The sequence below is a fragment of the Triticum dicoccoides genome, chromosome 6A (assembly GCF_002162155.2).
Source record: "Triticum dicoccoides isolate Atlit2015 ecotype Zavitan chromosome 6A, WEW_v2.0, whole genome shotgun sequence".
Lineage (NCBI taxonomy): Eukaryota > Viridiplantae > Streptophyta > Magnoliopsida > Poales > Poaceae > Triticum > Triticum dicoccoides.
The window spans coordinates 438753527-438764430 of record NC_041390.1 but is presented as its reverse complement, the minus strand read 5'-3'; the positions used below and the strand labels follow the sequence as shown (position 1 = coordinate 438764430).

General features: G+C 42.7%; 2 protein-coding genes across 2 annotated transcripts; one reads left to right on the top strand and one right to left on the bottom strand.

Moving 5' to 3' along the window:
- The first annotated feature begins 448 nt into the window (after positions 1-448).
- LOC119317160 (glycolipid transfer protein 1-like) lies at positions 449-4322 on the top strand. Its single transcript, XM_037591570.1, has 7 exons — positions 449-630; positions 954-1081; positions 2093-2148; positions 2236-2366; positions 2464-2599; positions 3717-3848; positions 3938-4322. The coding sequence occupies exons 2-7, from the start codon at positions 964-966 to the stop codon at positions 3971-3973; spliced, it is 609 nt and encodes a 202-aa protein (XP_037447467.1). The 5' UTR covers positions 449-630; positions 954-963; the 3' UTR covers positions 3974-4322.
- Positions 4323-5110: 788 nt separating this feature from the next.
- On the bottom strand, positions 5111-8167 carry LOC119317159 (RNA-binding protein 42-like). The gene is made up of 6 exons (XM_037591569.1): positions 7742-8167; positions 7011-7188; positions 5823-5920; positions 5644-5740; positions 5478-5563; positions 5111-5390 (listed from the first exon to the last, which is right to left on the bottom strand). The coding sequence occupies exons 1-6, from the start codon at positions 7937-7939 to the stop codon at positions 5337-5339; spliced, it is 711 nt and encodes a 236-aa protein (XP_037447466.1). The 5' UTR covers positions 7940-8167; the 3' UTR covers positions 5111-5336.
- Positions 8168-10904: the final 2737 nt, after the last annotated feature.

Below are 10904 nucleotides of genomic sequence, written 5' to 3'. Positions count from 1 at the left end.
TGAACCTACAAAAGGAATCGATTGATTTGCATAATTTAAGAAAGTTAGATTAAAATGTATTATTTGTTTACTGAAAATCTGTTATTTGTTTCTTAAGACAAATTGAATCAATAAAAGAAATAGATTGATTTGCATAATTTAAGAAAGTCAGATCCGTGATTTGTTATACGTTAGGAAAGTTCTGGTTGTAATAAAGAGCGGAGAGAAAAATAAACTGATGGACCAGGGTGGGAGGGGGTGGTGGGAGAAAAGACGAAAAAAACCAGCGAAAATAAATCGCGAACCAGGGTGGGAGGGGTGGTGGGAGGAGAGACGAAAAAACTCACCGAAAATATCAACTCGTTCATTAGGAGTAAAGATGAGTCTATATGTGTTGGCATTTATGAGAAAAAAGATAGGCAGGACACAATTTAAAAAAAAGGCAGTCAGGACACAGATTCCGCAGTAGTAAAACAGATCAGTCCGGGGTCGTGGCCTCCACTCGGCATCTTCTTCCTCCCCCACATCGCACTTCCTCCCCTGCTAGATTCCTCCCTCCACCGACCGGCAAGGCTTCTCTCCTGCAGTTCCCTCGCCCAAGGTTGCACCAGAGAAGGCGAAAAACATCGCTGTTTGCGAGATCGTGGAGCGGTGAGTGGCCATCTTTCTTCAGTTTGTGTTCAGTAGCTGCGCTGTGAGTTTCGGATCTGTTTCTCTCCCCTAAGGTTAGATCAGCGACGGTTTCTTTCTTCTCTTCGCATTTGTTGACTTGGGACGGCAGCCTATGCGGTTCGTGGAGGTTTGATCTCATCCATGGTATCTCGGGTTATGTTACAGCGATGCTTACGGATCGGACTCTCACACCGAGCTCGCTGATTACAGAATACCGAGTGCTTTGGCATAGTGGCTGTAAGATTATTGCCGGATCACCGGTTTTCAGCGTGGTGGGTTGACGCGTTTGTTGGTTCCTGCAGGTAGAGAGAGATGGCCGAGACGGTGTTCGCTCCGTGTTTGGAAGGGATGAAGCACGTCAGGTCGGACAGCGGGGTCATGCTCGCCAAGCCCTTCCTTGATGTCTGCAAGCAAATCTTGCCTGTCCTGGGTAACTCCCTCTGCTCATATTTCCCACCTCTTTGTCATGCGTTGGAGTGCTAAACAGCACGAGGCTGGGATCAGTAGCCGAGTTGCTTTACTGATGAATTTCTGATTACCTACCGTGTTTAGTTCAGTAGTAGGCTGCAGCAGTGAACAACCTGAGTAAAATTAATGCACATAACATTGCCGAAACAAGTTGTTCCCCAGTTTGAGACTAGCATCGTCAGTGGACAATTGTTTGTACTGCTCTTGAGATTTGTAGTTCTAAATAAGTACTTTGTTCGTAAATGTAAGCCTTTTTCTGAATCGAATGTCTGTAGACACGTTTTAGTGTGTTTGCTCACTCATTTCAGTTCTATGTAGTCCATATTGAAATATCCAAAACATCTTATATTTGTGAACGGAGGGAGTAACAAATAGTTATATCAGGGCCTTTGGCATAGGGAGATGACTTTCTTGGTTTATGCTTTTGCCCTTATTGATTTCACTGGGAGCTTAGTACTGCTGTGACTTATTAGTTGCTGCATCATTGAGCTTTCAAACTTCTTTTTTTATTGCTGGAAAGAGCTTTCAAACTATCATCAACCTTTTTGCGAAAGTTGTGTTTTGTGTGTGCTGGGCTGCTCTAAATTGTTTAATGTACATTAGTCCTCCAAATAACTGATTTGGTACACCTGTCACTTGAGCAGAATTGATTTGTGACCTATGAGAGAACATGCTAGGTTTGTCGTGGTCCAGTAAAGCTGTCTTTCTTATTCTCAAAGTTTTCATTGTATGCTGGTAAATCTTAAAGTCGTATAGTACCAGTCTGTGCTGTGCTTTTGTAAGTCAAAGCAAGTCCCTAAATGAAAACTTTTGTGTTGGCCCAAACTGCACAGGCCTACATCAAATATCTTCTATTCTAACAAGTGTGGCTAACTTTTTGTTTTGGTGCAGTCTTAGTGGTATTTCTTAAACAAGAAATTCCTTCAGAGTGTTACTTATTTTCCATTTGTTGTTCTCTGCTTTTAAACACCAGATAAATTTGGTGCTGCTATGGCAATTGTGAAGAGTGATATTGGAGGTAATATCACGGTAAGGATCCTATCTTCAAAACATGTGAATGAGAATTTACATTTCATGTTTCTTTTCCTGACGACTGACCTCATTCTCTCCTGTCAGAGGTTGGAGAACAAGTACTCTTCAGACCCGACAAAATATGAGCACTTGTACACCATGGTCCAAGAAGAAGTTGAAAAGAAGACCGCAAAAGGTTCATCAAGCTGCACAAATGGACTTCTATGGCTCACGAGGTTCTTCAATTTCTCTTGCGTAATTTGCCTCTTCTACTGCAGCTTAATCGAGATTCCCATTGGTGTACTTGTGTTTACTCATATTTTTTGCTTTCAGGGCTATGGACTTCCTTGTTGAACTGTTCCGTAATCTGCTTGACCATCCAGACTGGACTATGAGTCAAGCATGTACTGATTCATACACAAAAACTCTGAAGAAATGGCATGGCTGGCTCGCCAGCTCCAGTTTTACGGTATAATATTCCACATTTTGAGTCACATAATCAGCACATACATGGTGTCATCATGAACTAAGCAATTATAGTGCTATTCAATAGCTATTGCTGAAGCACTTCTTATCAGAGGATGGATTATATAACTCTGCATTTAGTGTCCGAATAAATATTTCATCATCATAGATGCATAAAGTAAAGGGACGACTAGTGTTATCCAATTGAAGGCACCATAGATGAATAAACCTTGGCTACTCTTTGTATTTAAGTTACTGGCCATGTTTCAACTGAAGGCACTGTGGATGCATAAAACATTGGCTATTCTTTGACTCTTTCTACATTAAGCTGATGGCCATATTTTAATGGAAGGCGCCATAGATGAATAAACAGGGGGTATTTTCTGTTTACTAAGTTGCCAACCCTTTTTTGTCCATTGAGTGAACAAAATTTAGTCACTGATGAAGTTCTCTTTATCTCCTTTAATACTATTATATGGGAATCGGTGTCTGTTCATTGAGGCCTCCAACATCTGTTTCCAACATTATTACAGATTCCATTTAAAAACTGAAACACAATGAAGCCCCTTATCAAACCAACTTAACTACCTCCTAAAAATCTCTAATGCATGGCATGTCACAAAGAAGCATGACTAGGCGAATTGTGAAGCCAATTGACTAGTCTATTGAAATGGTACTGATGGTGGTTATGTAGGTCTGTCACGATAGTTCAGGGTAAGCGTAGGCGGAACTCGGATTAGCAAACAGACGTAGTCAGCTGATAGCTTTGGCTTAACATGATCGGTCATACATTTTTATTTGTATCACAAAGCACACAGGTATTTAGCTGGCTTAGTGATCATAGAGAACAATACATCACTTCCATTATTAACTTAAGAAGAGCTTTGCTTTGTTGGAGTTTCTCAGAAGTTTTTTGTGTTAGAAAAATGCGACATGAATACTTGACTAGTTTGCCTATTGACTAGTCTGTTGAAATGGTACTTCTGCTATCCTATTGTTAGATTTCCTGACGAAACTGGGGCAACATGGCTGTTATTTATTATCATGTCTATACATATTGGTTACCTTGCCTTCCCTTTGTGTTTTTTCTTTGATGAATCACTCGTATGAGGACATTGCAGGTGGCTATGAAGCTTGCTCCTAACAAAGATAAATTTATGGAGGTAATTAGTGGAACGGGTGACATCAAAGCAGACATTGAGAAATTCTGCACCACCTTTTATCCCTTTCTTAAGGAGAATCATGACTTCCTGGTATGGCCTTCATTCATCTGAAGACGGTATTATTATCTATATTGTTTGCCTTTAATGACAATCTTCCACCACGTCTACACTTCTTGCAGGCCAGTGTTGGACTCGATGACATGAAGGCTTCTTGATGCAATACACATCGATAATCATCACAGAATATCAAGTCTTGCTATTTTCTCAAATTTTATTGTGGCATACTGATCTTCAGAAAATTATAGACGAATAATAAGTCTGTCAAAATGTGTGGGTGTTCATGACCCATAGCTACTTACATACAGAATGAAATGAATGGATGCATGGTATCAAAATTAACTTGTGAAGTCACTTGGTTGTCAGCCAAGTCAACCATTTTACCTGTTGATGTAACTGAGGAGAATGCAGAGGATGCAGATATGTGGTGGTCTTGTCATTACGCTTATAAACTGTTGTACAAGTGGTGAGACTAAGATACAAATTAAGAGTATGTTTTTTATGCAACTTTTAAAGCAGTGTGAATTAGTAAACATGAAAATTCTAGCCTGTTTTGAGCACATTAGGGCAACCGAATTAATTATGGACCTTGTGCCGCTGCCTCCTTCAAAAAAGATGCCGGCGGTCCACCTTGTGTCGGGCCATGGGGGCGTGGTAGACCCTTGCTGCGGGAGGGGTATGTTTTTAGATGTTTCCTTTGCTTTTGTTAGGGTTTGTGAAATAAGGTTCTCTCTGCCTAGCCCCCATTCCAATGGTGCATCGTCGGAGGGCGTGTGAAGATAAAATAAGGTTTTCCCCGCCTAACCTGTTTCAATGGTGGTCTAAAATCATCAGAGGGTGTGTGGAACTGTCTTCGATGGATCTTGCAGAATTAGCTCGGTTGATATCTTTGATGGATCTACTCGGATACGATCGGCGTTCGTGTGCGGTGGTCCTCCAAGGGTTTTGCCTAGTTCATGTCTTGAGGCTGGATCCTCCCCATCTATGTGTTTTCGTCGTTGTTCTCGTTATCGGCAGTTGTTGTTTTGGTACATTGGTCCTCTACTGGCTTAGCATGATAACTATCCGGGTGTCTATCTACTACAACACTCGTCAGAAGATGACGGGGTTCACTGCTTATAGTCATCGGTGATCTTTGGATCTAAATGTAATTTTCATTATTTTTAGTATTCGTTATACTATCATGATTCAAAATGAATAGATCAAAAGTTTTCCAAAAAGAAAATCTACACCGCCTCACTTTTGGAGGTCATTTGTTAGCAGCTGTGGCAAAAAATGGTTTCCCAAACAAATTATTCTCTAGCGAGAAGAACAATCCATAGCATTTGCAATCAATCATTCATCAAAATACATAGTTGATGTCCACAAAGACACTAGTCATTTGGATATTTACACCTACATTACAATCATAAACTGGAATGCACTGACACGTGCAAAGCTAAAGGCTTACATCAACTGTTGAATATGCGCATTGAACATCATTGTGGATACTGTGATGACGAACAAGGAGAATTATTTGCTTCACTTGTGTAAAACACTTCTTGGTTGCACTTTGAGCTTCTTCTGTGGCCGAGTCTGCAGGCATTTGGCACAGATCAGTTAAATGAGCACCAGCATATGAGTAGTAGAGTAGGCCTCACAAAGACAGTCATGGGAACTAACCTTCGGCTTCAGCAAAGCTTCGTAGTCTATTCTACTCTTCCATGTGCTCTTCCGTAGCTTGATTGGTCGATTTCCAACATATTTACCTGGTTAGCAGTACATAAGTTTGACTGCAGTACAAGGACAAATTTAGTAAATAAAAGGCTACCTAATACAACATATTTACCGTTCATGTCTTTCAGTGCTGCTGCAAGATCCGATGCATTGGCAAAACTAACGAACCCGTAGCCTTTAGTTTTACCGGTAGACTTATCCCGTATAACCTGATGCATCATGTGTTCATAATCAGATCACTACAAATAAAGAGATAGAATAGATGTCATAGGTAGAAGAGGCAAGACTCACCTTAGCCATGTTGAAGGATGGATATTTTGAAAAAGTCTTGGTCAGAACATCATCATTCACTTCATTTCCAAGATCACCACAAAACAAACGGAAGTCATCTGTCCACGGGAGGGAAGTGAGAATTGCAAATATGAAAGGCACAGAAATACTCATACAATGGAAAGCAATCAAATGACACAACTACTAATAACCAGTACAAGCAGAAGACGAGACACCTGCACTGACACAGCAAATACAAATCCTAAGTTGCATTTGAAAACATCACAACCACCAATAATAAGGTAATTAACTTTAATTTGTTTAAAGTATGTCAACTTCAAATCAAATACAGTATTAAAATTTATAGCCCTTGACACTAGAGGTGATCCTAAGAGATATGGTCAGCGAGGCTTAGAGGCGTTAACTGAGATAAAAAGGTGATCTATCTACCATAGTGGCTAGATTGTGGGTGTTAGGGATGAAGACGCTCTAAGAAACTGATAATTTGATATAATTTCATCCGAACAGAAATTTTTTGTCTTGCCAAATACCAACCATGATTAAAGTGAATTATCATGCTTGATTTTATGCTCATTGAAAAATCATAAACAAATGCCGGTCAATCTGCCAGAGCTGAGATATATTTAAATATTTTAACTATGTTAGCTTATACAGATTACAAACAGATGGGTGCAATAAGAGCAAGGAAGCTGGCTCTTTGTTTTTTTAGCCTTCTCAAATAACCATAACAAATAATCACAGAGAATTGTTCAAAATATGTATAAAGGTTAATTCAAAATATTTATATCACATTTTCCACAATTGTCCATGTAAATAGCAAATTGCAAATGTATCCACAAGAGATCAATTTAGCCTTTAACGCACAATAGAACAATTTATGTAAGGATAGAGATAATTGCAAAATGTTTACTATATCATCAGCAAGCCCACCTAGATCCAATGTGAAAGCATCAACTCTTTAGCCCGCCTTTAACAAAAAAATGAAACAACAATTTATCTTAGAAGAAGAACAGCACATAGAACATTAATCTTGTCCGGGAGAGGGAAGGTGCTTTGGCTGTTTGTTAGCTTCATTGCTAAGAGAGACAAGTGACAAAAATATTGCATTACCATGTTTTACATTCTAATATAGATCATAGAAGTGCAACATTTGGTAAAATGCCCTATAAAATACGACTGAGAGCTTACTTTCAGGCCAGTCAGCTAACGTCGGATCCTCCCAGCATTGCCCAGCTGCCTTTCGAGGGACTGCCTTTTTGTTTGCTTCAACTTTCTTGTCTTTGTCATTATCTGCAATAGCAGCCTTCACAGTGGCGAGAGCCTCAGGGCTGATTATCTGCGAGTCTCTCTGGAACAGTTGTTGTGCCTGTATAATAATATCATAATTGGCTACTTATTAGTACTCAATAGGAGACTTGGTACTTACTACCAGTTCAATAACATAAAGATCATTTTCACTAACCTATCTACGAAAGAACCCTCTAATGTTAATAACATATAACCTCCTAATGCTCGGTTGGAAATAACTCATCACTTAGCATCCTTGTCTTTGCATAGCTTAAACCATACTCCCTCCATGACTTAATATAAGACGTTTTTTGACACTAACATAGTGTCAAAGAAAAACTTATAGCACGCTAATAGCATATTTTCAGCGGCGGCGCTATTTTGTACAGCGCCCTATTTCTTTTCTTGGCTAGCAATGAAGTAAGAAATACTAGTTCAGCTTTGGATGCGTTTTCGAACCTAAAAGGCGACCCAAGCCTCAGAAGCCGCACAGCGGCGTCCAGATCCTCTCCCACCACCGGATCTCCGACCACCTTAGCTCACTATGCCAACAAATTACAGGGAGGATCCGTCCATGGAGCAAATTACAAGGAGGAGCTCTGGAACAAATCACGCGAATGGGGAGTTATTACCTGCTGGACTTGGGGCATGGGGTAGACGGCGTTGTACGCCGGCGCCGGCTGCGCGGGGGCCACCGTCGGCCAGGTGGGGTACTGCGAAGTCTGGAGGTGGAAGGGCACGGGGAAGTACGACGGGGCCGCCGCCGCGGCGGTAGCAGGGTAGGGGAACTGCGCGGACACGGAGGCGGGCGAGATGGACTGCGTCGACATAATCTGGGGACTGGGGTGGAGAGGCCGCCGGACACGAAAGGGCTGGAAGGCTGGATCACGGTGTCCGCCTCAGGCGCGAGAATTCTGATCGTGCGCGGTTGCGGTGATTGAAACGGCACTCGGGGGGATTGCCTTGTGGAACCGGAAGAAGGTGAAGCCGAGGGGGGAACGATCAGGAACGCTCTCGAAGCGTCGCTTTTTTCAAGCGAAAGCTCTCGAAGGTTCTGCTTTTTTTCTGACTATATATAGTTCCATCCAGCATAATAAGGGAAACTCTAGCCTTCAGCCGGCGGATAACTCGCGAGCATCCGTCATCTCATACGTGCGACGCGTGTCCTGCGTCAGGCCCACTTAGCACTATCTCTACAACGATTGATTTTTTTCCTTTCCTTTTCGATTTCTCTCCCACGAACAGATAAGGAGGCAGCCAGCCATGAGAATCTATGTTGTCGACATGGGAATCGATGCCGTTACAGCATGGTCTAGCACGAGCGCTGCCGCGGTCGGCTGCCTCCACCATGAATGTCGGCCGCCGCCGATCTCCTCGCCGGATCTAGCCGCCCAAGCTCTTGTGGGCTGCAGTAACGCCCGCGAAGTCAATCGCCATGGTGTGCAAGCTCCTATGGCGGAGTGTTCGAAGGCGACGAGGCTTTGGAGGCGGTTTTGTTTTTGCAGCAAAGGGCATATTGAAGAGCACTGTTTCATAAAAAACTCAAATTATTTTTCTGCAACAAGGTCTTTGTTGCGATAAATTTCTGCAACAAGAGCTTTGTTGCAGGATTTTTCTGTAACAAGACCTCTGTTGCGGGAATTTCTTGCAACAAGAACTCGGTTGCAGAAATACCGCAACATCACTTTTGTTGCAAAGTGATGGTTGCTCACGTGGACACATCATACGGCTATTAGGGTGTCCATCCAATGGTCAGCGAGGCGGCGGATATTTTTTCATTATCCGTCGATCGACGCGTAGCACTGCCCACATAATAATCGTCGGTTTACCAGATGTGGATGACTTTGCCACCCTAATAAATTCTGTATAATGGGACATCTTTAAAAAAATTTACAGGATCCTGCAAACTCTGGGTCGTTTCCGCCATATATACGGGATTTGTCACTTCCTTGTGTGAAGGTCATTTTCGCTCGTTTTCGTTTCGGCTCCACTTCCCGCCGGTTCTTGGTGCCCCTGGCTGCCTTGCATCATCCATTAGCTCTGCTGCCCCGCGCCGCATCTATTCCACCAAATTTGGAGGTCGGGGGTGCCCATTTGTGTCTGCGAGCGAGTGGCCATCGCCGACGCCACGGATCCGCCCCGGAGCTTTGCGTGCGGCCTTGTAGCCAGTGGATCTGGTTGTTTCCGGCACCGGTGAGCCCCGAAGTCGTTGGAGGGACAGTCGCGCATGCCAGAGGAAGGGGTTTCGAGCGGCTTTGCTTCAGCCGAAGGGGAAAGAAGAAAGGGGCGGTCGGCTTTGCTTCGGGGGAAGATATGTTCAATGCTCGCTGACTATTTTGAATAATTTTGACCGGGAGAAATTCATGGCCGGGCATTTTTTTAGATGGATCAGAGTTCATCGTCGTCGTCGGATGATGATTCGGACATACAGAGATGATCCTGGACGACGATGTCGACAACCTACTGTTGTTGCATCTCGTGGACAAATTTGAGAAGGGACCGAAGAGAAAGCGCTGCGGATCCATGGTTGACCGACCATGCATTCCCCATGATCGAGTTCTCGGTGACAAGATGCCCATGAAGGACTACTTCACGAAGGTGTCGACATATCCGGCTCACCTATTCCGTAGGCTATATCGGATGCGTAGCTCCCTTTTCGTACGCATCGTTGAAGCTTGTGAGCAAAATTGCCATTTTTTCACTCGGCGTAGGAACGACGCCATTTTGGTTGGGTTTAGTGCATATCAAAAAATATCGACGGTGATGAGGGTGATTACATATGGTGTTTCCGCCGACTACGCAGATGAATATCTTCGCATTGGAGAAGATACCCCCATCAAATGCATTCAGGTCTTTTCGAAGACAATGACCCGGTTTTTTTGGCTTATGAGCTCCAAACGAGGAAGACATAAAGAAGCTCATGGCGATGAACAAAGAAAGGGAATGACCGAGCATGCTAGGTAGTATTGATTGCATGCACTGAAGGTGGAAGAACTGCCTGATGGCTTGGGCAATACACCGTCCACAAACGTAAACACCATTGTGCTTGAAGTCGTGGCTTCACGTGATTTATGGATTTGGCATTGTTTCTTTGGTTTGTCAGGGTCCCTTAATGATATCAATGTCCTGCGGCAGATCTCATCTATTTTCTCAGCTAGCTAGTGGCGAAGCTCCGACTTGCAACTATACCATCAATGGTCATGACTATACAACTAGATCATAATAGCGCGCGTTGCCGCGCCCGTTCAACATTTTGACTATAGAATGTTTGGAGTCCGTGTAAATATATAGAGGACACAATATAATATAAGCCTATTTGGCCACAACTTTATTCATACACTGGTAAATTAATCCTCTATTTATTTTTGGACCGGCGAGAGTACTTGAAAAACATAGCTCTCTTTTCTAGAAAATAAAGTACTCCTAAAAGTCATACGTATTTCACAAGGAACGGCCATCAACAGGTTTCCAACATTTCGACCTGTGAAAGTACTTTGTATTTAAGCGTAGACAAGTAGGGATACAACAAAAGAAAGTTGTTCACACCTTATTTGAATAGCTTCTTTTGCGAAAGAGATTCCTTCCCATTCGGCATGCATGCTTACGCATTTGATTTGTCAATTGCAAAACCTGTCTCACACACACACACATAATGGATGCATAGCACACCGCATACTAAAAACAACATAATGGAAAAAACCAAAAAGAAAGGCTCTATGAACAACCGAGGTGAATAGGGACACAATACCAACCCGGTTTGAATATCTCTTAATCTTGAAGTGGCACACCCCCAAA

Excerpts from the sequence above, each read along its gene's own strand:
- LOC119317159 (XM_037591569.1), bottom strand. The coding sequence starts at position 7,939 with ATGTCGACGCAGTCCATCTCGCCCGCCTCCGTGTCCGCGCAGTTCCCC. Across the intron at positions 5,741-5,822 it reads CATCCTTCAACATGGCTAAG|GTTATACGGGATAAGTCTAC; the intron begins GTGAGTCTTGCC and ends ATGATGCATCAG. Across the intron at positions 5,564-5,643 it reads AGCACTGAAAGACATGAACG|GTAAATATGTTGGAAATCGA; the intron begins GTAAATATGTTG and ends ACTGCTAACCAG.
- LOC119317160 (XM_037591570.1), top strand. The coding sequence starts at position 964 with ATGGCCGAGACGGTGTTCGCTCCGTGTTTGGAAGGGATGAAGCACGTC. Across the intron at positions 1,082-2,092 it reads GCAAATCTTGCCTGTCCTGG|ATAAATTTGGTGCTGCTATG; the intron begins GTAACTCCCTCT and ends TTTAAACACCAG. Across the intron at positions 2,149-2,235 it reads ATATTGGAGGTAATATCACG|AGGTTGGAGAACAAGTACTC; the intron begins GTAAGGATCCTA and ends CTCTCCTGTCAG.